The sequence below is a fragment of the Monodelphis domestica genome, chromosome 4 (genome assembly GCF_027887165.1).
Source record: "Monodelphis domestica isolate mMonDom1 chromosome 4, mMonDom1.pri, whole genome shotgun sequence".
Lineage (NCBI taxonomy): Eukaryota > Metazoa > Chordata > Mammalia > Didelphimorphia > Didelphidae > Monodelphis > Monodelphis domestica.
The window spans coordinates 338,287,568-338,314,780 of NC_077230.1; the positions used below are offsets into that span (position 1 = coordinate 338,287,568).

General features: G+C 40.3%; 1 protein-coding gene across 1 annotated transcript in view; it reads left to right on the forward strand.

Annotated features, from left to right (window-relative positions):
• Positions 1 to 27,213, forward strand: part of TENM4 (teneurin transmembrane protein 4) — a 749,441-nt gene that overhangs the window by 413,530 nt on the left and 308,698 nt on the right. Inside the window, exon 7 of the mRNA XM_056826133.1 lies at positions 16,787 to 16,957. Within this exon, the coding sequence (XP_056682111.1) occupies positions 16,787 to 16,957 (171 nt within the window). The remainder of the gene's footprint in view (positions 1 to 16,786; positions 16,958 to 27,213) is intronic.

Consider the following 27,213-nt stretch of genomic DNA (forward strand, 5'->3'; position numbering starts at 1 on the left):
AGGCAATCACTTGGATTCCTTTGATCCCTGGGGTAATTAGGGAGGCATTGAATAGGAAGTGCTGACTCTTTGCCTTGAACAAACATAGACTTTAACCACTTCCTTTATGTTGACGTCTTTCCTTTAACATTTCAAAGGGCTTTAGTGATTTGCCATGAAACTGCCCCTTTTTCTCAGTTCAGCACAATTGAGGACTAAATGAGAACCTGCCTTATTCTGCTCCCAAGAAACAAATTTTCTCCCCTATGCTGTCTCCTTGCTCATTCATCCATGTTTGCATTCATTCATTCATTCATTTAACAGATGTACAGACTGGAACAGCCTGGAAGATAGATTATAAAACTTCCTCCATCTCCAATGGTTTTTTTCCTCCCAATCTTAGCCCCATCATAGTGATGGCTGAAACCCCACAGAATGAGAGGGGCCTTAGAGCACTGAACGTTGGAGCTGGGGAGGCCCTTAGAGCACAGAATGTCAGAATCTAGAGGGTTGGAGATAGGAGGAAATAGACTTTGGGTCTTATTATTATATCATGTTATATCACATAGCATATTACATTTATATTACATTACCTTTATATATAATATAATTATACAAGATATATAAATTTCTATATTCTATATTAATTATTGGTATATTGCATATTAGATTATATTAGATTGTATTATATTATTAGCTTATATTACATTACATCACATTACATTACATCATATATCATATTGTATCGTATCATCATATCATATCATATCATATTACATTACATGATATGATATGATATCATGTCATATCACATCATGCCATGCCATGCCATATTTATTATATTACATTACATTACATTACATTACATTACATTACATTACATTACATTATATTATATTATATTATATTATATTATATTATGACTTAGAATGTCAGCCCTGAAAAAGCCCATTGAAAATTGAACATTGTATCACAGAACATAGAATGCTAGAATTGGAAATGGCTTCTTAGATCATCTATCCCTGCACCCATATTTTATAGAGGAAAAACCCAGAACATAGAGGTGTTTATTTGTCTATTCAATAACCCCTTCTAAGCTAAGGAAAAGCTGGCCTGACATGCAGGCCTCAGTGTTTTTCCTTCTGGTGCTTGTTCGCAGTTACTCTTTGTGACCCCATGTGGAGTTTTTGGTCAAAGATACTGGGGTAGTTTGCCATTTCCTTCTCCAGCTTGCTTTACAAATGAAGAAAGTGTGGTGAAGTCACTTACCCAGAGTCACATGGCTAGTAAATGTCTGAGGCAGAATCTGAACCCAGGAAGATGAATCTTCCTGACTCAGGCCTGACACTTCATCCTGGAACTCTTCCCAGCTACCTGCTCCCATCATACAGACTGTAAAATTGAGCAATAAGTGGGAGAGCTGAGATTCCAATCCAACCCCCCCCCAAATCATTCTACTATCCCTTACACAGAATTTACATGGATAATTAAAACTTAATTCTTTATAATACCTCATTTTGTGGGTTTTTTTCCTAGTTAGAACTCTAGGAATAAAAATCTTGATAGAACTCAGAACAGAAAGATATTTTCTCATTTCTTTAGTATAAAACTCTCATGGATTAAGGCAGTAAGATTTAGGATCTCTCCTACCCTTTATGATAATTTTGGGATTTTTCTTCCCATATCTCCTTCCATAAACTTTTTCTTAGGGGCTCTATCTCCTGGTCTGCCTCCCCTTTAGATAAAATGCTCTTTCACCCTGAAAGGATGAGCTGTAATGACAAAGAATAGTTCTGAAGCATGAAGGCCTCCCTCCCCCCCCCCTTTAACCAAAAGCATATCCTCTTTGGACCCCTCGATTGCCTTGGAAATCTTGGAATCTTATAGATGGGTTCCTGATATAAAGACAGTTTTAGGCTCAAAGACACAGAATGTTAGAATGGGCAATAAATGAGAGGAAGAGCTAAGATTCAAACCCAGGTCATCTCTTCCACTTCAGAGTATCTAGGATTGTCAGAAACAAAAAATCTAGAGCTGATCATCACGTATAACACCCTTCCCTCACCTTCATCCTCAGGTTTGCAGAGGAGAGGCTTGAGTCCTCGAAAACCGTCACAGGTTTCTGGTTAACCTTAAATAGAATCAGCCCCAAAAGCTGCTTAGTTAGATTACCAGAAAATACTAGACTGATCTGCTAACTACAAATGCAACCTGGGGCTCAGATCCCTGTAACTTACCTTTTTACCAGTTTTAGATACCCTGAGGCTTACTAAGTACTTTTCTTGTCTGTACAATAACAGTGTATGTTTGCTTTTTCTTCCATTGGAAGACAGTTCATTGCCTCTCTTCCTTTCAATCTTGCATGATTCCACCTGATTTATTGAAATATTGACGAGCCAACAGCAAGTTCATGCTGAAAGGCTTTTTTTTTTTTAGACAACATTGTGTATTACAAAAATATGATTAACTCTGCCATCGACAGTTCTCAGGGAAAAAAAATCAGTACTTAATTTTGGTGCAGAAAGATGTTTACCCTGATCATTGCAGTCAAGTTATCCAGAGATAGCAGTAAAAACCATGCATTTATTTGATTTAATATACGCTCAGACTATTCCTAGGCAAGATCCTGTCAGGGTGTTTTATAGAATCTATAGAATCTTAGAACTGGAAGAGAACTTAAAATAAAAAAAAAAAGAACAGAGGCCTATAAAGCTGGAATTTTTGAACACAGAATGTTAGATTTCAAAGGGACAATAGATAACATCAAAAATGATTCTTTCTCTCTCTCCCTGTTCTGCTACTTTTTATAGTTAGTATAACCAAGGCCTAAATAATAAGCACAGCCTTTTGACAAAAGCCATACAGACGACATCAGAACGAGGTCTAAACCTAAAACTGCCTTGTAGTTTTCATCAGCATATGCTGTCTTTTTAGGGAGTCTTTGCACTAGTTTAAAGGACAGAGTGGCCAAGTATGCTAGGATCCAGGGCAAAAATCCCAACAGGTAACGGGAGTATTTTGAGCTCTCAGCCCAGAGAAGTCGAAAAATATCTCAGTAGGGAAGATAAGAGAGCTAGTGGTAAAGTACAAAGATGCAATTGGGCTGAAGTGTTTGTGGAGATGGTTTGAAAGGCCTTTCAGTGACCCCCAAGGAATAATTATAGTGCTCAGCATTTGTAGGAAGTTCTTTTTATCTAGTGATTTCAGTACATATTAGATAAATGGTAATTATTTTTATAATGCTTTTTGTGTTTACTAATTAATTTTAAAAGACCATATGTTTCTAATACTCCCACGTGATGCATTCTCTAGCATGGAGCATTATAATAATACTCACAGAATGCCAGCATCTCAGATTTACAAGCTACTTCGAAGGCCACTTGGTCCAACCCAGAGGGTCAGTCTTCCCTATAGCAGCGCCATTGCTGTCAAGCACCAGTCAGTCTAATCAACAAGTATTTATTAAATGTCTGCTAGGTACTAGGCCTTGTGCTAAGAACTGGGGATTAAAAAAAAAAGAATTCTTGTTCTCAGGGAACTTCTATTCAATTGGGGGAAGACGGCACATAATAGGGGAGATGAAAAAGTAGAAGTAGAATAAGAAGTGGTTCCTTTTCCCAAAATGGGGAAGAGGGACACAGAGGAAGAGGCAGGAGGCAGGTAAGGCAGGGATGACTGGCCTGGGCCCTTCTCCAATGGGACAAATGACCTCCAAGAGCACCACTCGATATTTTCTGCTGATCTTTTCATAATTCTTCTTGAGGAAGAGAAGCAATATGATACGAGAGGCACTGTGACATGGTGGAGTATATTCTGGAACTGAGTACTTGGGTTTGAACCTCTTCTGGTATTTACTGGTTTTTATGACCATGGGTAGGTTTCTCTTCCAATTGGGCCTCATGTTTCCTCATTTATTTAGTAAAAATGCCGGAGTTGCATTCCTTTATAAATCTTGTGACCCTAAAGGATATTCCCTTCCTGGCAATATTTCTTGAAACTGTGGTGGGCTGAATTTCACTCCATCAAATGGATGTGACAGAGAGAAGGATAGATGTAACTGCAACCTCAGACATTCAGTATTCTGAGGTTTCTTCGAGCTTTAACTTTTTATATAGTACTTAGGTGTTCTTTATGCTAATGTCTTATTTTTTGAGATCTTGTCTTGCTCTCATGCTTATTATTCAATGTTCTGAAATCGTATGGTTTTATTGTCAAATAGAGATTGGAATTGATGTTTTTTTAGTCATTTTCAGCCATCTCTGACTCTTTGTGATTTCATTTGGGGTTTTCTTGGTTAAAAATACTAGAATGAATTTGTCAGCTCTAGGAGGGGGCAGGAAAGAAGAGAGGGAGAGAAAAAGAATCGTGTATCCATGGAATAATATTTTTTTTTAATTTTTAAGAGTTTTTAAAATACTGGAATGGTTTGCCATTTCCTTTTTCTTTAGTTCATTTGGCAGATGAGGAAACTGAGGCAAACAGGGCAAACAGGGTTAAGTTGACTTGTTCATGGTCACGCAGCTAATAAATGTCTGGGGCCATATCTGAACTCAGGATCTTCTTGACTCTAGGCCCAGCTATCTATCCATTATGCCTAACTGCTCTAGAGATTAAAGATATCATCGGACAATATGCTACCATGGAAAAACCACTGGATTCATAGCCAGTAGACTTTGATTCAAATTTCCATTGTCTGTGTGACTTTGGACAAGTTACTTCATCTCTCTGAGACTTGATCCTTTCTCTATAAAATTAGTGATTTGGAAAATATGGCCTTCTGTGTTCCCTTCCAGCACTACTAAGTAGGTGATTCTACAATCCCGCTGATCACTCACATCTTTTCCCTTATCTCCAAATACATATCCAGGAATAAGTTCATTCCTTGGTAACCCAAATGAGATTTCAAAGAGTCAGACATGGCTAAAAATGACAATAACAACAATTTCTCTCTCTATTTTATAATAAAATAAAATCATAGAATTTCTGAATATGGAATAATAAATATGAAATCTAAAAGAGATCTCAAAAGAGAAGACATTAGAATAAAGAACACTTATGTGCTCATCACCTAAGGCTTTTTTCTTGACTCCATTCTCCCTTTTATCTAGTCCACTTTCCTCAATAGTTTTAAGACACAGGTAGAAGCAGGTTACTCCCTTGGTCCAAAGCCTTTCAGAGCTTCCTATTGCTTCTAGGATTTATATATAGAATGAGAGAGAGAGAGAGACAGACAGAGACAGAGACAGAGAGAGACAGAGAGAGAGAGAGACAGAGAGAGAGATGTGTATATACGTATATATACACATATATAATTATATTTTATTTACTTTTTCTTTTATGTTTTATTTATATTATATTTTATATTTACGTTATTGTATTAAATATTATATATACTCCTCATACTTGTGATTTAACACAGTTCACAATCTGCCCCCAGGCTATTTTCCCAGCCTTATCTCATGTTATTCCCCTTTATGCAGTCTGCATTCCATCCATTTCCCACAAAACAGCTCTCCAAACAGGACATTTCATTTTTTGCTTCCCCTGCATGTGCACAGGCTCTCTCTCATTCCTGAAATGTGCTCTTTTCCCCCTCACCCCTGCAATCTCAAATCCTTACCTTCCTTCATGCCAGAAAAGAATGCAGTTTAACAGACACTCCCTCTCCCTTCCAAATAGCTCACAATAGTCATGCTTTCAATAAGAGCTTTCCAATTTTCAACTTAATTTCAAGCATTGTAATTGATTGGTTTGGTAATTATTACCTCGTCGGCTTGGCCAAGCCAACAAGCTAATAGAAAGAAGTTGAGCTATGTGTTTTTCACCCCTTCTGCTGACTTCTGTGGTTTCTGGAGGTCTCTTATGCCTTACTAAGCATGTCTCCTTTTCTCCTGCCCATGATCTATCACAATCATCTCATTCTCTCCTCGAACTCCCTCAGTCAATCAGCTTGTCCCGGGAGCCATCCCCTTTATTTTTTTTTTTTGACCTTGTGAATTACTGTCTGGGTTGATCCTTTGTTCATCTTTAAGATTCTTTCTGCTTTTAAGACAAAATTGCACCAAGTGTCAGTTCAACTTTTAAAGCCAACTCCAAAAATCCAATTGCCTTTCAAAGTGAAAACTGATAGATGATCCTCAGCATGGGTATAGCTTCCCTTTGTTAAACACAAAAACTTGCTTAGCAATGAGGAACTGGAATGTTGAGGGGGGAGATCAAATCATGGTATCACAGAAAAGGTCTTGATTTGGGAAGCAGAAGACCAGGGTTTAAACTTAATTGTTCTACTTAATACCTTGGTAACTTTTCCCTTTTGACATCACTGATCCGAACCTTAATTCTTACCTCATCTGTAAAATGAGGAGATTGGACAGGGTGCTCTTTTAGGACCCTTGACTCTCTGCTGCTATTATCCTGCTGCCTTCCATTCCTCGGGCGCCATATTTTAGGAAGGATATTGACAAACAAGGACAGCCAGTAGAGGGCTAACCAAGGTAGATGGAACATTTGAAACCATGCCTGATTGTTGTAGGAACAGAAGATTGTTCAACCTGGGAAAGGGCAGAATATATGATGAGATAGAATCACTCTCCAAATGTCTTAAGGGTTGAAGGAAGAAGAGGGTTAGGGGCTGCTAGATGGCTCAATGGATCAAAAGCCAGGCCAGAAGATGGGAAGTCCTGGATTCAAATATGGCCTCGGATACTTTCTAATTGAGTGACCCCAAGCAAGTCACCTGCCCCCAATTGCCTAGCCCTTGCCTTTCTGTCTTGTAGTTGTTACTGAAAAAGAAAGGATTTAACAATTTTTTAAAATTGGCCTCAGAAACTTCTTGGGTGGGTGACCCTGGACAAGTCACTTGGGCCCAATTGCCTGGTCCTTGCCCTTCTGTCTTAGAATTGTTACCAAGAAAGAAAATAAGAATTTAACAAATTACAGAAAAATCTGGGCTCAGACACTTTCTTGCTATGTGGGCAAGTCACTTAATCCCAGTTGCCTTGCCCTTATTACTCTTCTGCCTTGAAATCAGTACTTAGTATTTATTCTAAGATAGAAGGTAAGAATTTTAAAAAGAAGCTGAAGAGAATTTGACTTATTTTGTGTGGCTCCAAAGGGAAGAACTAGGAGAAATGGGGATTTTATTCATTATTAGGAGGAATTACCTGATAAGAGAGATGCCCAGAATAATGACTGACTGCCCAGGGATGAGTTGGGCTCCTGAGCATTCCATCCCTGGAGGTGACAGAGGAGCCATATTCCTGTTTGGATTAGATGACTACCAAAGGACACTGTGACTCTAATCCTATGAGTCCAGGAAAATTCACAGTTTGAGACCCAGGAATGTTAACTGCTTTATTCCATTTAACCTGGGTAAGTAATTCAGCTTGCTAAAAAAATTACATTAAATTTAAGAGGCAGCTGTCATAGAGTGGAAAGATTCCTGGCCTTCAGAATACCAGAGATCTAAGTACAACATCCGCCTCTAGGTAGCCTTGGGTGAGTCATTTCCTCTCACTGGACCTCATTTTCCTCCTCTGTGAAATGGGGAATAATAGAAGGGGCACCACCTACCTCATGGAGGTCTTAATAGAGTCAATGAATAAGGGATGCTATGTGGTCTAAAAGAAAGAGCTCTTGAGTTTGAGTCAGAAGTCCTGGGTTGAAGCCCTCTCTTCTCAGTGAAAATTACTGTGCTGCTCAGTTTCCTCCTCTGTTAAATGCAAAGGTTGATCCCTAAGGCCCTTCTAGCTCTAAAGGTCACAGAATTGCAATCTGCGGTTCAGTAAAGTGCATTGTAACTACAAAGCCTTCCATGAAGGAGCGCCATCATTAATCACTTGAAAGTCTACCCTTAGGCACTGGATTCAATGCTCAGCCTTGTTTCCATTATCAATAAATATTTATTGAGTGGTCATAATTTTCCAGGTGCTGTTCTCAGTGTAGAATAAAACAAGCCAAGCAAGGTCAAGATGTTGATACAAGGGCTGGGTTGTATAAAACCTTGGTTCCTTTTGGTTTTCTCCATAGAACTCATAGAGAAAAGATTTTTGGATAGCTAAAGAAAGCACAGGGCTACAGAGGAAAGAGAGCTAAGCACTTTATAATGTCTCATTTGATCACAAGGACCCTGGGAGGTAGATATTGTTATTATCCCCATTTTATACATAGGGAAATTGAGGCAAACAGAGGTTAAGTGACTTGCCCAGGGTCACCTAGCTAGTGTGAGTCTCAGATGGGATTTAGACTCAGGAATTCTGACTTCAGGCCCAGAAACTTTATCCTTAGCTCCACCTTTTAGGATGAAAGGCATCTGAAAATTTTTGTTTTTCAACCCAAAGTTTCCCAGAGGACCTGTCTCTATTGTATCTGTGACAGGTGAGTGTGTAGCCTCTGCTTGAAGACTTCCTGAGGCAGTTTATTCTATTTATGGACAGGATCTCAGGATTTAGAGTAGGAAAGACGATTAGTGATCCTCCTGTAATTCCGGCTCCATCATTTGGCAGAGGAGATAACAGCCTCTGAGTCATGAAATGAGAAGGTCCAGACCACATGGGCAATAAATCTCAGAGAAAGGATCCAAGGGCAGATTCTCTTCTTGTTCCACTCTCCAACCTGTTACCTCCTGAGCTTTCCCTTCTCTGATATTCAGCAATTTAAGCCCCCCATCTCTTCTGCAACTGCTCTAGCAGATCAGTTTCCACATCCTCAGAGGGATGGATTGGCTTAAGGAATGGCAGATTGCTGACCCTTCGAGAGTCCACTGACAAATGCCTCTCTGTGTCCCAAAGACGACTGTGGACCCTTCAAGGCTCTGGCAGCCAAGTGTAAACTCTGAGAGGCGCCTCTGAGCTCGAAGTGTCTTCAGGTGTGGGCTTAGCCATGGACGGCGTGTGCATCTTTTATGTGAGGACCAGCCCTTCTTCATTTGGAGATGGCAATCTGTTGGCCGCAATAGCAAGTCAATACAGCCTGGCTCAGTGGAGGGAGCAGGTGCCAATGGAAATTGCGTTGTTGAAGTATTAAATACCACATCAAAAATGTCTCTTTAACTCTTTCAACTCAAAGAAGTTCCTGTAAAATGGGAATATGATGGCTGTCCCAAGTACCATTTAGGATTCTCTTGAGAAAAGAGCTTTGTGAACTCTGTTTAACTTCTAGCTCAGTTTAATTGGGTACCATTGGTGCTAACAGTTCCCCCTGGTAAAAAGAAACCTGCCGTACCTAGTGATGACCTAGTCATGATGTTAAGAGCCATACCTCGTGATGACTGCATTCTGCTCCTCTCAGTGTGTCTCCCAGAAGTGTTTTCATCATCTCAGTCCTAGTGTGAGTTGTATACAGTTGAAAAGACTTTTTGCTCTCGTTGGAGGCTGCTTCGTGAATGTCTTTGTTAATTGCCTTCTGCTCTTTGGATGGAGAGAGAACCTTCAGCATCTGAACACCTATGGGAAGGCTTTTTTTTTTCTCTAAAAAATGTCAAGATGGAGGGTGCTCTTTCATAGCCGCATCTCCTATCTTGCTGGTCGGAAAAAAGCCAAGGAAAATGTCAGCAGTGGGATCAGATTGACCTGATACTAAGAACATCAGGAGTCCAGACTTCTTTTATGACTTGACTTTGCTTTTAGGAACCATTAACATTTCAAAGCAGGTGATTGTGTCAGTGTGGGACCCTTCCAGAATTTTGTTCAGAACTCTCTTTAGCATCTTTCCCCCCTTTCATTGAATTATGCATTAGTTTCACAGAAGAAAACAGCACCAAATGACTTGTCCATAATGCTTTCAAAGCATTTAAAGGAGATTTTGCAGAAATGACTCTAAATAAAATATAGATCTGTAACTTACATGGCTAAGGGGGATATAGGGGTGGAACTGGAGAGCTAACATGTACTGGGCGGGGGGGGGGGTATGTGCATGACGCAGGAGATGAGGAGCCCTTAAACCTGGGAAAGGGGGTGGGGGTCTTGGGCTGACAGAGAATCCAGGTCCCTATAGGCAAGAGATCTTGGATACCAGGCAAGAGAATATAAAATGAGAGCAAAAATTCTTCAAAAAGGCAAGTGAGATGGACAGACTAAAGTTAGGAAAAGCATTATAAAGGTCTGCCCCCCATAAAGAATCAGTTGAAGGCAATATCCCTTTATAGTCAGAAACATATTAGCCATATGCACCCCTCTTTAGGTCAGTGAGGGTGTTACAATTTAATGGTATGACAGGAAAGAAACCCCAAAACTTTTGAGTCAAAATACCTGAGTTTGAGGCTGGGTTCAGCACTTTTCCCTTATCAGACAAGTCTTTTCATTTCTCTGAGCCTCAACATCCTCCTCTCTAAAATGGGTACGTGGAGATGAGCTACTTCCCAGGTTCATTGTGAGTAACATAGTCTGTAAATCTAAGGCCACTTTGTTGCTTCTGTGATTTTATCAGTGTGGCTATCATTGTTATTCTTTAGATTCTTATTCATGTTTTTCTATAAATCTTTTATAAAAACTCTACCCAGTATTCTGAAGACTTTCCCTCATGTTCTTTTATTACTTCAGAGGTACCAGTGTTCTGCATGGGCTTCCCAACTTTTTGTCCCCTATACTGTCTGTATGACAGGCACATCCATCCAAGCCATTCACAGTCTGGCTCCTGCTTCCTTTTCTAGGATTGTCACTCATTAGGCTCCTTCAAGATTTCTATCCTCTAATCAGATCGGTCTGCTTGCTATTTCCATACACAGTATTCCATATTCCATCTCTGTATCCTTGCCAAAGGCTATCCCCCCATCTCCAGAACATGCTTCCTTCTCACCTCCATTTCCAAGAGTCCTCAGCCTACTTCAGAGCTCAATTCAATTACCTCCACCTACACGAAGCCTGTCTTGGTCATCACTACTTGCTATATTACCCTTCCCCTAGAAATGACCTCATATTTATTTTGTTTTTAATTTTCTATGGACATATTATTCCTCCTGTTCCCAGTAGAATAGCCTCTTGAGGGAAGGGACTTTTCATTTTCATCTTTGCATCTCGTTTGGAATAGAAGAGGTGCTTAATAAAGGTGTATTGAATGGTTGAATGTCTCTGTGGTCTAAAATAGTCATCTCCTGATGGCCTGTTCTCTAGCAATGAACCTCTCTATACACCTAATTAGGCTGGTCTTTAAACAACAGAATATAAACTATAATTAGACCAATACTTGAAAACATTTCAGATTGGTAGGAGCTTCTGGAGTTTGTATTCTAACAGCATAGAATCCCTTGGAACTTGGGTGGCTCTTTTCTTGTGAAGGGAAATTGCTGTTGGTGGCATAATATTCTTTCAGAGAAGATGCTTTTACAATGCACAGATTCCTCCCAGACTAAAGCCATTGCAATGTCCTTGCCTTCTGCTGCAGGCACAATGGAGTACTCTTCAATGGAACCCCTCTTTCCCACTAGTATTATTGGGGAACCCTCTTTCTTCATTGCTCTTTTCACTCCTCCCCTCTGCTGCCTCTTATTCTTCTGCAGTTCCTTTGTTCTTGTCCAGAGACTGGAAATCACCATCCTTCCACTGTTGTCTAAGGACCATTGTCATGGTGTATTAGTTATTCCGCTTTGTTCTGCACTTCCCCTTTCTCAATTATGCAACCTCTCACTCCAGTGTTCATCATGGAATCTTGGGATAGGGAAGGAAATTCAACATTATGTAGTCACAACCCCACCTAATGAAATATTTTTGGACAGGTGCTTTCAGTTGTTAATTTATTGGAATAACCTGAGCTTACTGCTACCAAGGGTTTTTAAAAACACATATACACATTTTTATATGCATATATGGATGGATGATGGATAGATATATGGATGGTTGGAGAGAAAAAGAAAAGAAAAAAATACAAAGAAAACATCACTGTCACTGTTTCTCTTTGAGCGAGTCTCTTTCCTTACTTGGACCATAGATTCCTCAGATTTTTTTTTTTTTACTAAAAAGAAAAATTTATTAATTTGGAAGCCATGTTGAACAGCCAGGAGACAGTGTGCAGGTAGAACACTGCCTCCTCCTCTGCTTTAAAATAAGAAGGTTGAGATAGATGGACTCTAAGTCCCACTCCAACATTTTTATATAGTCTGATTCTGACATATTTTGTTCTAAGGTCTCTTCCAGCGCTAATAGTCTGTGTTTATTCGAATAGTACATATTCTTAGACTCCATCTCTAATTGTCCGTGTTAAAAACATTCTAAGTTAAAAGATCACTTTTCACCTCTAACTCTATATTCTAAATTCCTTTCTAATGCTAACATTCTATGAGTCTGTGATTTCCTGTGATAAGTCCTCTTTACATTTTCTGGGTGACAAAGTTTAGTTCCAATGTTTGTTCCTTGTTCCTGGTGAAGATGTATTTTTATAAGGTTTTTTCTTTTCTATCATTCTTTTTTCTCTCCCTCTTCCTTCTTGCCTTCCTTCCCTTCTTTTTTCTTTCTTCCCTTCCTTTCTTCCTTTGTTCTTTTTTCTTCCATTCTTTATTCCTTTTTTACCTCCTATCTTTCATTCTTCTGTTAGTTCTAAAAAAGGGGAAACTTACTGAGTAAGCAGTTTCTCTTCCTAAAGGGTGCTCATTCTTACATTACTTAATTCTAATTACTTATTAGCAAGACAATACTCTTTGTACAATTAGAGAAGCTAATTGATTCTAAAGGGTAAGAAAGTGCTCTTTTAGCTATATTCATCTGAGCTGTCTGAGTTCCTGACAATTGTTCAATTATTTGAGGAGTTGCCAATGAAGAGATCAAAATGGAGAGATAGTAAAAGGAGAGGTGAGTTAATTCATCTTTAGAAATATCTGTCATAGAATCACAGATCATAGATTCCAAATTGAAAGGGACTTTGGAGGTCATCCAGTCCAGTCCCCTCATTTAATACGGGGAACTGTGACCCAGAGGGATTAATTATGACTTGCCCAAGGTTGCCCTTATAGAAAGTGTCAAAGATTGAGACAACTCATAAAGTCACACATTTAAAGCTAGAAAAGGCTTTAGAACTTGTCTAGTCCGACCTCCCTTATTTTACAAATAGGAGAATTTAGACTCAGGTCAAATGATTTGCCCTATGCAATAAGGACCGAAATCAGGTCTTCTGGATCCAAAGCATGGTTCTTTTTGAACTATGCTTACCTCAACTAAGAATATCCCAAGCCAATGGAAAAACATGTCTATTTTACTGCCATGGTAATTTCAGTTTATTACCAATGTAATTTCCTCATTTAAAAATATACACATGAGGGGCAGCTGGATGGCGCAGTGGACAGAGAGCCAGGCTTAGAGATGGGAGGTCCTGGGTTCAAATATGGCCTCAGACACTTCCCAGCTGTGTGACCCTGGGCAAGTCACTTAATCCCCATTGCCTAGCCCTTACCACTCTTCTGCCTTGGAGCCAATACACAGTATTGACTCCAAGACAGAAGGTAAGGGTTTAAAATATATATATATATATATATTTATATATACATACATATATTATATACATATTATATACATATATATGTATATATATATATATATATATACACACACACACAAATGAAGCAACTTAGGATGCTAACTCCCAGCTATGACTATCTTTGGCTTTTGGTTTAGAAAAAAGAAATAACAATAGCAATATTTAACATTTTATGGTTACAAAGACCTTTGTGGATGTTACCTGATTTGGCCCATATAATTTATAAAGTTCTTTATTCACTACACCTAAATGAAATAAACTGGTGCAAATATAATTATCCTTATTTCATAAGATGGAGGAAATCCATGCCTAGAGAGTTGAGACGACATGCCCCATAGTAAATAGACTGTTGGACCTAATAGTTAGGAAAACTCTGGTTCTGATGCCACCTCTGATACTTACTTAGCTTTATGACCATGAGCCTCAGTTTCCCCTTCTGTAAAAAGGAAATAAAAATACCTGCAGTGACTGCTTCACGGGGTTATAGTAAAACTCGAGTGGGATATACAATGAACAATTTCAAGACTATAAAAATGGCAACTATTGTTATCACCACAAGCCTACAATAGTTTCATTTCACAACCCAGAAACAAAGCCCTTACCAAATATGCCTGATTTGCAGGGGGCTGCTCTTTTAGGTTACTGTCTGGATGATGGGATAGACTCAAGGGCTTGGTCAGAGTATGGCAATATGGCCTTAGGAATGGCTGGACGATCAGCCAAATCAGAAAATCACAGAATCTCAGAGCTAGCAGGGACCGCAATGGTTGATTAGCAGAATTTCTGTGCAAATCAGGAGTTGGTCCACAATGTCCCTGAGAAGTGATCAGTCACCTGCACTGATCTTTGGCTTGAAGCCCTCCAGGGATTGAGGGCTCACAGGCCCTGGGAGTCATGCCAGGCCATTGCTCTGGGGATAGCTCTGGGGTTAGGATTTTGAGTCTCTTGTCCATCTAAAACTGTATTTTCAGGGCAGCTAGGGAGCACAGTGGATAGAGAGCCAGACCTGGTTCAAATTTGGCCTCAAACACTTCCTGGCTATGTGACCCTGGGCAAGTCACTGAACCTGAATTTTCTAGCCCTTACTGCTTTTCTTCCTTGGAACCAATACGCAGTACTGATTCCAAGATGCAAAGTAAGGCTTTTTATTTAAAAGAAAAAAGAAATTAAGCCATATATTTTATTTAGAAATTTGCATTTGATAGAGTGTCCATCAGGATGGCAAGGGCTTCAGGAAGAAGATACGGCTTTCCAAATGGACACCAGAAGATTTTAGACCTGTGGGAAGCCTAAAAGGACATCAGGGAATTTGTTAAAGATGAAGTGTTTATGTCAGCAAAGACAGAGAGGAAAAAAACGATGCCACAGAGCCAGGCCTTTTCCTTTGTTGTATTCTCAGAAGCAAGCCTTCTTCCATCCAGCCCAGGCTCTCGCCAGACATATGTTTACTTTTTCCATGCACCGGTCCCTGCTTTGGTCTAATTGCCTCACATCGGTTCTTGGAACAAGCCTCGTACAGCGGGTGGCTTTGCGTGCTCTGCACAAGCCACATGGAGTTCAGGCCTAGGCTCAATGCAAATTCAATCAGCATTCCTGCCTCCATGGATCCCAGGGAGGGGTCCTTGACCTGATTATCAGGAAATCCAAAATTCTCCTGGCGGAGGCAGATGGAGTTTGCTCTGTGCTTACGTCATCTGCTCCCTCCACCCCTGGACTGCCTAGCCCCCCATGTCCTCTCCTGGGAGAACAACAAAACTAGGAGGAAATCCCACATTCCATTGGTGCTTTGGGGATTATACAAAGCAAGTTGTTCACCAGCACCCCCACCTAAGTCAGCTAATATAACATAATATAATATAATACAATGTAATGTAATGTAACATAATATTGTATAATATAATAGAGTATAAATTAATAATGTATAATATCTATTTATATGTAACATTATATATAATATATGCTAATGTAAATATGTTTATATATACATACCTATATCTATTCATATGTGTATTACATAAACATGCACATATATGTGTATATAGATCTATGTGTGTGTACATCTGTATAAAGATAGATAATCATATAAAGATTACAAAGTACTTTACACCTCTTATTTCCTTTGCTGCCTACAACAACCTTGGGAAGTAGGCACTATTATTATCCCCACTTTACAGATGAGGAAACTGAGGTAGGCAGAGGAGAGGGGTCTTGTCCTGCATCACACAGCTAGTAGTATCTGCAGCAGGATTTGAACTGAGGTCTTCCTGATTCAAAATCCCAATGCTCTACCCATTGTACCAATTTTATAGATGAGAAGACTGAGACTTGGAGTAGATACAGTGACTTTGTCATGGTTATCCAACTTTTTGTCGCTATTGTTCGGTCTTCTTAGTTGTGTCTTTTTGTGACCCCGTTTGGAGTCTTCTTGGCCAAAATTATGGTTTGCCACTTTCTTCTCCAGCTCGTTTTGCAGGTGAGGAGACTGAGGCAAACAGAGTAAAGTGGCTTGCCCAATAGTACACAGCTAAGGAAGTGTCTGAGGTCAGGTTTTCCTGATTCCAGATCCAATGTCTGTCCACTGAGCCACTTAGGTAATCCTCAGTAATATTTAAGTGTCTACTCAGTGTCTGGTACTGTTCAAAAAGAGACAAAAAATAGTCCCTGCCTTCAAGGAGCCTCCACTCTAATGAAGGAGACAACAAATAAAATAAATGTCTATGAAGCAAACTCTATACAGGATAATTAGAAATAATTAAGGGAAGGGAAACCCTAGAACTAAGAGGGTTCAGAGAAGACTCCCTGTAAAAGAGGGGATTTTAGTTGGGACTCGCAGGAAGCCAGGGAAGCTGGGAGGAAGAGATTCCAGGCAAGAGGGATAGCCGGAGCTCAGAGACGGCGTGCCTTGTTCATGGAGGTCAGGGTCATTGGATGGAAGAGTCCATCCAGTGGGAAGTAAGACCTAAGAGGACTGGAAAGGTAGGAGGGGGCTTCCAAGATAGAGCCTTTGAGTCCAGACCCAGCAAAGGACTTGGTGTCTCTCATCTGAAAACCAGGGGAGCTGTGTTGGGGGAGGCTCCGTCCTCAGGTTCGCCCCAGCCTCTTGGATTTGTCCACCACAACAGCTTTTGAAGCTCCTCTCCTCAGGTCATAAAGGGGTCCAGAGTCGCATCTATGGAAAGAGCTACCACAATGGCGAAATGACTGGTCCTTGAAGTAGACGTGGGCCAGGAGTCCCCGAAGCCTCCACTTTTCCCCGGTGCCCGTATTTCCCCTCCTCCCTTTGTGTTTGGAAATTCCCTTTCCCCTTCTCACAGAAAAAGATGACTTTTCTCATTGCTCACCACAGCCATGCACCTGTTTGGCCTAAACTGGCACCTGCAGCCGCTGGAAGGGCAGATGTATGAGATGACGGAGGACACAGCCAGCAGTTGGCCTGTGCCAACAGACGTCTCCCTGTATCCCTCAGGGGGCACGGGGTTAGAGTTACCTGACAGGAAAGGCAAAGAAGCCGGAGAAGGTAGGGTTGGTGTGTGTCCGTGTTGTGAGTCCTCTTTGTCTGCCTGTGAACCGAAGAGACATTCACTCGCACGCCCGCCATGTTTGCCGCCGTGGCTCCATGCTCTCGGTGCTTCTCCATTCCTCCATGCTCAGGGCCGGCTTCCCTCCGCTACAACTTTCACCTGTGTGTCTCTTCATTCTAATTTCATGGCGCTGTAGGAGCTCATTTGAGTGGGATGGATGGTGGAGACTGGCTGTCATGGTAGAGAGCGCCTCTGACTCCATAGAGAAGCAACTTGGTGCTTGAACACTCTTGTGGTGACCACCTTGGCCTTTGGAAGGAAACCAGACAAGAAACTGAAAGGGGACGGAGGGATTCTCAGGGCGGGGAGCTGGTGCCAAAGAGCTGGCTGTGACATTTTAGAGCAGACAATCCCCTAAGACTGGAATGGCCTCCCCTTGGGCTTTCTTGGTACCCTGAAGGCCCCAGATACATCTCCAAGAGACCAGAGACTTATTGGAGGAGCCCCAAAGGTGCCAAACTTGTCTGGTTATTACAGGGAACAGGTGGGCATAAATCACCCCCCTGAGAGCCTCAGCCTGCTTCACCTCTGGAGTCTCATTCACCTCAGCTGCCATCATGCTCATGCCAGGCGCCAAGCGTGTCTACTTGTCTTTTTCTTTCCTTCCCCCTCAGGGAATGCCAAGGGGACATTGTCCTTGCCTCATCCGATCATTTCCCCGGTTCCTTTCCTCCTCATCCGTCTATGGGTGTGCATGCTGGGTGCCATATGTTTGTTCGCAATCTCCACCGCCACAGCCTCAAATGCCACTTTGTTTTGTGATCTTTCTTGGTCCCCAAGTTAGCTGCAAACAACAGAGAGCCCCCAGGAGCCAGAGCGGAGGGAAAGGCTCAAACACCCCGCCGGTCCTCTGAGCCCCCCATCTCTCTGCCCCTGACTCTGATTTGAAAGGGTTGGCTATCAAAGCACTTCAGAGGACACGGTCAGCAATTGTTAGTGACGGTTAAAAATGGAGTGATCCCGTTTTGTCGGCTCTCTCCTCAACACTTTTCATAGTGGACTTGCCTCAGATCCTATCTGTAGGGGATCAATGCATTTTAATTGAATGGCGATTCAGTCCAGCATTAATTAAGTGTCCCACAGGTACCCGGCACGGTGCTACATGCTGAATTAGAAAGGGATGCCCACTCAGAGCCAGGAAGGAAAGCAAGGGCTCTTTGCCTTTATTTGTGTCACGGACCCCTTGGCTCCCATTTTAGGAGAATGTTTTTAAATAGTTGAAAGAAACTCTAAATTTCAGTTAAGCTGAGCAGAAATAGAGATGATTTTCCCCCCATACATGCTCGCCTTCCCACTGAAATCTATCTACATGTCCAGTTCTCTGGTTAACAACGTCAGCACTGGAGGGTCCCGTAACACTGCTGTGCCTTCACGGCCTGTGGGTGACTGCACGTTCCTGATGGATTATAGGACCCGTCAGGCTCCCCCAAGCTGGGAGACCTTCCAATAAAGGCCCCACTGATCCTCCATCACCCAAGGACAGGCCCAACAAAGGCTTCCAGAAGGCCCACCACTCGGGGCTGACATTTTTTGACTGTCATTGTGGATGGACATTTTCTGTTGGGGTAGGAAGGAGCCTGAGTCGCAGTCAGGGAAGACAGGCGCCAGCTTGCTGACATCCGAGGCCCGTGAACTATTCCTCAGAGCTTCAGGAAAGGCAGTGGGCTTAAGGTATTAACCCCTCAAGAACCTGGTCAAGGGCCTCATTGAGCAAAGTTTATTTTTCCCCCCTCGGTGCTCTCCGTCATCCAGTCTGTTAACAGGAGTGGAAGAGAATAAGCTATCTGGGATCTCCCACTCTAATGAAATTATAGTTTGTGGGTTGTGGGTTTTCCCTTTTTTTTTTCCTCCCTAGGAGTAGGAGGTACAGATAAAACAGGGGAAACATACCAGCTTACAGGGTTACTTTAATTGTAGTACTTTTGCTTAAAGGGATTAGCTACCATTAAGAATGCAAATAGAAATCCTGTTTAGAAATCCTGCTAAAACCTGGCCAGCATCAACTGTGATTTACTCCACTCAATAAAGCCAGGTACTGAGCTTTCTCTCTCCGGCATTCCTCATTGGCTGGTAACATAGAGGGGGTCTCTGGTCAAGCCAGGGCCTCCCCGAGCCTGTCCTGGAATTCTGGGAGCCATTCTCGATACAGTCGCTCCTGGAGATCTGGGGCTTCACCCTCTCCTGGAAGGGCGCTTTTCTAGTCTGTTTCAGGGGACGTCAGAAAAAGAAACCCCCTGTTCCTCTAGAAAGTCAGAGCCAACGCCAGAGACTCTGCAGGAGACAGAGAGAGACGGCTGGGTAGAGTGGTGAGCGCAGTGACCTTGCAGTCAAGGGGCATGGTCTGGGGGCTGGCATTAGCTACAGGTTCCTCTTTACAGAGATGAGTAATTTCTGTTCTACTATGCCTAATAAAGAGCCTTTGGTGCCCCTCTAAGATGTGCAAAGCACTTTACAGATACTATCTCATTTGATCTTCAAATTAACTGTGGGAGGTAGGTATTATTAATAATCATAATCATAATAATAGCCAGCATTTCTATAGCACTTTATGTGCCTGCCATGGTGCACAGAATACAGTAACTTACAACGATTATCTCATTTGATTCTCTGACAGTTCTGGGAGGTAGGTATTATTAATTCATCATAATTGTAGCTGGCATTTCTTTTTATATTATTTATTTTTAATACTTTTAAAAATTAAGTTAAATTTAATTAAAATAAATTATTTTAAATTCTATAATTAAATTATATCATAATTATAAATTAAATTATAATTAAAATGCTATGTGTTGGTCCGAAGGCAGAAGAGCTATAAAGGCTAGGCACTGGGCACATAGAAATCCTGCTAGTGACTTGCCCAGGGTCACACAGCTAGGAAATGGCTGAGGCCTCTATTTTTTTTTAATTATTACTTCTGTCTTAGAATCAATAATGTATATTGGTTTCAAGGCAGAAGAGTGGTAAGGCTAGGTAATAGTCACCTACCTCTGTGGAAGTCATCATACTACAAAAAAGAACCCTGTCTCTGGAGTCTCTCTCTTTCTGATGCTTTTTATCCATGTGACCTTAGGCAAGTCCCTTGGAGAGCAGAAGTCTTTGTGGCCTCATGTAATGATGTTAGACTCTACAGTCTGCCAGGTCCCTTCCAGATGTAAGATCCCAGAATGGCTCCTACATGCATCACACAGTTGTTGTGACGAAAATACTTTATGGATCTTGCTTAAAAGACTCTGTAAATATGAGTTATTGAATTAGAATTAACTGCAAGGAGTTTAGAAATGGGAGCCATTCTTATTGTTTAGTGGTATTGGACATTACAAGTACAATTAGAGAAATCCATTTGAGTCCAGTAAAATTCAGAGCTGCCTTCCTTCCCCCAAATAATGAATGCAGATGCTGATTTTTTCCAGAGGATAAATGTAAACATGTATAAAATCCTCTTAAAATCGTGCAGGTAGTTATGATTTACATTGTTATAAATTATATAGTTTAATGTTATATTGTTATATCTAATTTATTTTATAGTCTATATTAATATATAGAATATATATTTTATTATAAATTATAAAAATAAGTACTATTTATATATATAAACACTTATGTGTGTACCTTATATATAAAAACACTTATGTGTGTACCTATTGTTTTCCCTGATAGAATATAAGCTCCTTGAGGACAAGCACTCTTTCATCTTTAAATTTGTATCTTTAGCATAGTGTCTGGGGATTAATAGATACTTAGTGTGGCAATGCCGGTTGATTGATTAAATCCTAGAATTATACATTTGGAAGGACTTTAGAAGACATCTAATCTAGTTCTATGCATACACATTTTAACAATATTAACAACTTAACAAGGGCTTTTCACCAGTAACAATGTGAAGTAAGTTGGGCAGTATTATCTGCATTTGGCAAAAAAAGAAATTAAGACTCAGAAAGATTAGGTGACTTTCAAATAGTCACACAAATCTAAGTGTTAAAACCAAAACTCAAAAATTAATCTTCTGATCACAATCTAGAACTCTAAGGAGTTTTCAGAGCCTTGCCACCATCTGAGAGAATAAAAGAGAAAAGGAGAGAGAGAGAGAGAGAGAGAGAGAGAGAGAGAGAGAGAGAGAGAGAGAGAGAGAGAGAGAGAGAGAAAGAGAAATATTAGAATAGATAGATAGATAAGTATGGATGGATGGATAGATGGATGGATTGATGGATAAATAAATGATGGATGAATGGATGGATAGATAGGTGATGGATAGATAAATGATGGATGGATTGGTGGATAGATAGATAAATAGATGATGGATAAATGGATGGATAGATAGATGATGGATGGATAGATAGATAAATAAATGATGGATGAATGGATGGATAGGTAGATGATTGATAGGTGGATAAATAGATGATGGATGTATGGATGGGTGGATGGATAAATAGATGATGGATGAAAGGATGGATAGATAGATGGATATATAAATGATTGATGGACACATAGATGGATTGATAGATAATGGATGGATTGATAAATAGATGATGGATGAAAGGATGGATAGATAGATGATAGATGGATATATAAATGATGTATGGACAGATAGATGGATTGATGGATAGATAGATAATGGATGGATGGATAAATAGATGATGGATGGATGGATAAATAGATGATGGATGAAAGGATGGACAGATAGATGATAGATAGATGGATATATAAATGATGGATGGACAAATACATGGTTTGATGGATAGATAGATAATGGATGGATGGATAAATAGATGATGGATGAATAGATGGATAGATAGATGATGAATGGATAGATAGATGATGGATGGATGGATGGATGGATAGATAGATATAGGAAGATAGAGACAGCTAGATAAGTAGATAGATGTAAGTAAGTAGATAAGTAGATAAATATAGGTATAAATAGAGATAGATAGATGGATAGATAGATAAGTAGGTATCGGTAGATAGATAAAGATAGCTATAAGTACATAGCTATAGGAAGGCTGATAGAAATGGCTAGATAGGTGGTTAGACATCGGTAGGTAGACAGAATAGAGGTCAATAGAGATAGATAAATATAGAGACCTGTGGATATGGAGGCAGTTATAATGACCACAGTCTCCAGGGTCCTTATAGCATCCCTGGGGGGATGTGGCCATCAAAGGCTTTCTGTTGTTCCCACCTTAGGGATGAAGACTCAGAGGGGGCATTTGACTTCTGAAAAGGAACAGGTCAGGGACTCTCATCCAGGTCTTCTGACTTTCCGGGTCACTGGGTCTTTGTGTGCCTCCCCTTATTATCTGTGTATGACCTGCACATGTGCCTCCCAGGTGTTTTCCATGAGCACTTTCTCTTTCCTGGGAATAACACAAAGGCACATTGCAGGCTGCGATTTTGCAAGTGGGCACAGCTATCTGTGGGTTGCCCTGGGCTTCCCCATAAGTCTGAATACACTTGTGCTATTCAATAAAGGTGGAAGAGAGACCCCAGCCCTTAAGTAACAAGCATTCTGCTGATTGAATCATGCGAAGAGGGAGAGCTTTTTCTTTTTCTATAATGAAATCAAAATTGCCTTTGAGTGCTGCATCCCCTCCCTTCCACCAGAATGGAGCAGTTTATTTTGATAACTAAATAAATTTCAGATAGTCACTAAGGAGATTGAAGTATTGTAAGTATAAGTTAATGCATTGGAAGCAAAAATAACACATAAGCAACAAATTGGAAGCGAAATAGGAACTCGGCATCTCAGAGGTGCTGCCTCAGTTGAATTAGCCAGATGTTTCAAAAAAGAGAAATGCAGGCCACATCGATCCTAGATTCCCTGGCTCCATTTCATTGTCCTTTTTGCTCTGCCATAGTAATCTAACCTAATCAATCCTTCCCCCTCTATCCCTTCCCGAATTCCATTTTGCAGGTGAAAAAACTGACTCATTATACCACAGATTTAGAGCTGAAAGGGGCCTTAGTGTGACCATTGAGTCCAAACTCCTTAATTTTACAAATGAGGAAGCTGGTGCAACCCAGTGGAATTGCTTGTCAGCTCTGGGAGGGGGGAGGGAAGAGGGGAAGGAAAGAAAATGAATCATGTAAACATGGGAAAATATTTAAAATTATATATAAAATAATAATAAAATTAAATTAATAAAATTAAATAAATAAAAACAAATGAGGAAACTGAGGCCTCAAGAGGTGAAATGACTTACCCAAGGTCCCACAGCTAGCAAATATCTGAGGCAAGATTTGAATTGACCTCTTCAGGACTCTAAGTGAAGCTCTTTAGGACTCTGTGCTACCTCTCAGCCCTAAGGGTACCACTGGAAGGAAGAAGTCATGAGAAATTGGTAGAAAATCTGGCCTTGGATGACCTGGGTACTGATGCTCACCTCGGCGATTTCTCCTGCCATCTGGGGAAGGATGTGGGCCAGGCAATGTCCAAAGCCCTTTCTTACTCTGAATCCTAAGATGCCCAGGCAGGTCGTGTCCCAGACTCCTCTGGTGGTCTGCTGAAGGCTATGGACCCATTCTCAGAATAACGTTTTTATTTTTTTTGTTATTGAATGAAATGCTAAATTTTAGGCATTCCTGAAAATGAAGAGTTTATCATTTTCCTGTCAAAGGTCACAGACTGCATGTTAATAACCCTTATCCTAATGCCTTTCAAGATTTTTTAGGACAAAATTCTAAGTACTTTCCTGTTTCTCTGCTGTCATCTGGGAAGGAAGGATGTTTCACATTCAGATCTCAGACTAACCTCCTGTCCCCATCAGATGGTAGCTGGCATCTGAGTGCTGGGCTCAGGAATCCTGGCACATAGTAGCTGTGTGACCCTGGGCAAGTCATTTCATCTCTGTTTGTGTCCATTTTCTTATCTATAAAATAATAATATATATAATATAAAATAATAATAATAGCACCCACTTAATAGGGGTTTGGGGAGGATCAAATGAGATTGTGTATGTAAAACACTTTGTAAACCTTAATGCATCAAATAAATTATATAATTATTAACAATAATAAAAATTATCCCTTATATGATAATAGTTCCAGACCCGGAAAGGACCTCAAAAGCTACCAACTTGATCATTTTATAGATGAAGAAATTGAAACAGAAAATTTAAAAATTCCTCTTAGGTCACTAATTATAATAATATATTATATATTATATAAATATAATAATATATAAAAACAATATAATAATAAATATTAATTATAAATAATATAATATAAATATTATTTATAATAATAAATATAAATATAATAAAAATGAAATATATAAATAATAAATAACATAACTTAGAACTTGAACCCAAGTCTTCTGATTCCAGAGCCAATACTTTCTGCTATACAACTGTAGAATAGAGTTGAGGATGATCTTTGTAAGTCATGTTTCCACTTCTTGAGATAACCCTTCATGCTAAATTTCTGTGGCCACGTGCTTCAGTTTCCCCATCCATCTATAAAATGGGGATATTACACAGAACACTTTTTTTAATAGTTATGCTGATAAACAATTACTAGAATGTACTTGAAGTACACTGGTAAATGATAAGTTCTAAATGAATGTTACTTCCTATTATCACATAGCAGAGTTAGAAACAAAATCCTTGGAATCCAGATCCAGCTCTTTTGCTCTTTACCATGTTAATTACCTCCTTTAATTTTTGACAGCTTTAGGAACGTTTTCTAGCTTGGGATTCCCCATTTTAATAGTACAGTTTTATATGCAATAGTATATTCAGCCCTGTACTCCTTCCAAAGCCAGCCAGGAAGGAAATGTTCCATTTACCTCCTCATCTGGGACAGGAAGACAAGCGAAGTCACCCTTGACCACCAGAACTTTATATGATTTTCCTGTATGAGTTTATCCGCTGCTCCAGATTGAGCGAATGAGGCTGTGAGATAATATTGGCAGTGACGGCAGAATTCCTGGAGAGAATGCTGCCTTTTCAGCCAGAGGACCCAGATTTAATTCCTGATGGCTACCTAAAAAAAAATCAATGTGACTTTAGATGAGTCATTTTTCAAAGTTTCAGATTTCTTCCCTGTAAAATGAGGAGGATTGGGTCAGATGAAATAGAAGATCCCTTTAAGTTCTAAATCGATGTCCTGTATTTAAAGCATCTTGACCAAGTTCATAAAATCACAGAATATTAGAGCTGGAAAGGACCTGAGAGGTGATGTAATCTAAGCCTTTCATGTTATAAATGAGGAAACTGAGTAGAAATAATATATCCTTAGTCCCAATCAGTAAATGAGAGAGCAAGTTCTCAGTCACTCTTTTCTAAGTTTTAACTTTCTTTCAAGCTGACTTCCTACACTAGCTGTGTGACCCAGGACAAGTCACTTAACCCCATTTGCCTTAGTTTCTTCATCTGTAAAATGAGCCGGAGAAGGAAATGGCAAACCATTCTAGTATCTTTATGAAAAAAACAAATAAACCCAAACTAAACTAAATGGGGTCACACAGATGACAGCAGATAAAATAAGCAGGGTAGTAGAGTGCCAGAATTGAAATCCAAAAGACCCAAGTCCAAATCTAGTCTCAAACATTTCCTAGTAAAGTAACCCACAGGGAGCCTCAGTTTTCTCATCTGTAAAATGAGTCAGACTTAAAGGTCTGTATAAGGTCTCTCTGAGCTCTGACTCAATGCTTCTGTACACCATTTTTTGTCTCCTGACATCAGTTTCCTCACATGTAAAATGGAGTTAAAAATAGCCCTCCATCCAACTTTGGAGAAAGATATTCTGTCTACTGAAATGTGAGCTGATATTTTAAAGATGACAGAAAAAAAGTTGAGTTTTCTAGCAAAGTGATAAAATACAAAAGCAGTTTCTCAGAAGGGCTATTTATTTTCCTTATGGAGAACTGGTTTTTATTCTGGGAAACCCCCCCCTGGATCCAGTTTATATTCCCCACTACCTCTCTCCCCCCAAGGTAAGAATTTCCTCCTTGGGATGAGCTAACTTGGCCCTATTTCTTTCCACGATAAATGTTTCTGATTCCAGAATCCAGTGGATTCTTCCCTTTCCCCTCCCAGCAGCTCTGCTGTTCACATCTCAAGACAAGGGCTGTGCTGTATGCGGCCTCCAGTCATCAAACCAGGAACATTCCTTCCCGGGAATTTGTTTTCCCTTTTTGGGGGGTTTTATGAATCAGACTTCTGTCCATGAACTTTCTGAACCGCAGCAGCAGTGGGTGTTATATTTTATAAGTGAAGTGAGTGGGGAGCCCTCCTACCGGTTAGGCCCTAAACGCAAACCCTTTTCCCTGCTCACGGCAGAGGAACCAGTGGGCATTTTTAATGGTGGTGTGCATTTCCACTTTATTATTATTATATATATATATATTTAATTAAAATGACATTTAATGGTTTGAAGCTAAAAACCTGATGTTTCTGCTGAGAAGTTTGCCTGGGAATGACAACATATGGAGTTTAACATTTAAATTGAATTTTATTATTTAAAACAGTAAAATATTTTATTGCTACAACAATGCCCCAACAGCCACCATTTCACCATTAAATGTGCATTGTGAGGGTACTTGACAGGAGTTCTTAACTGCTGCAAAAGGCATTTTAATTCTTCATTCCCCAGATGCAGTTTACAAAAAGTTTCTACATACGTGCTTCTTTTACAAATGACTTTTTGTTCTTCCAAGTGTCTCCAGACAGCTCTGACAACAACAACAAAGCCCAGGAATTCAGATAGCCAGTCGTGCCCTTTAATAGCACATGAGAAAATCATCGCTCCCCTTTTATAGAGTGTTTTACCCCACCAGCCACCGGCAGCAAGGGAGGAGCTGGCACAAGGGTTACTGTCCATTCCTTACACTCAATAGGGATGAGAGCTCACAGGCAGTGATTGCACATTCAGCCCAATTGAATGAATATTTGTTAAATTGGCCTACTGTCTCTGCACCCTACTTAGTCTTGGGGTGAGATTTGGAGACCAAGAAAAAAGAGAGACAAACATAGATAGATGGACAGACACAGAGACAGAGTGCTGGAGAGAGGAGAGGAGAGAAGGAAAGGATGAGAGAGGTGAGAAGGGGAGGAAAGAAAAAGGGGGCAGCTGGGTGGCTCAGGGATTGAGAAGCAGGCCTACAGATAGGAGGTCCTGGGTTCAAATGTGGCATCAGATACTTCCTGACTGGTAATCATTGGCAAATTGCCTAGCCCTTACTGCTCTTCTGCCT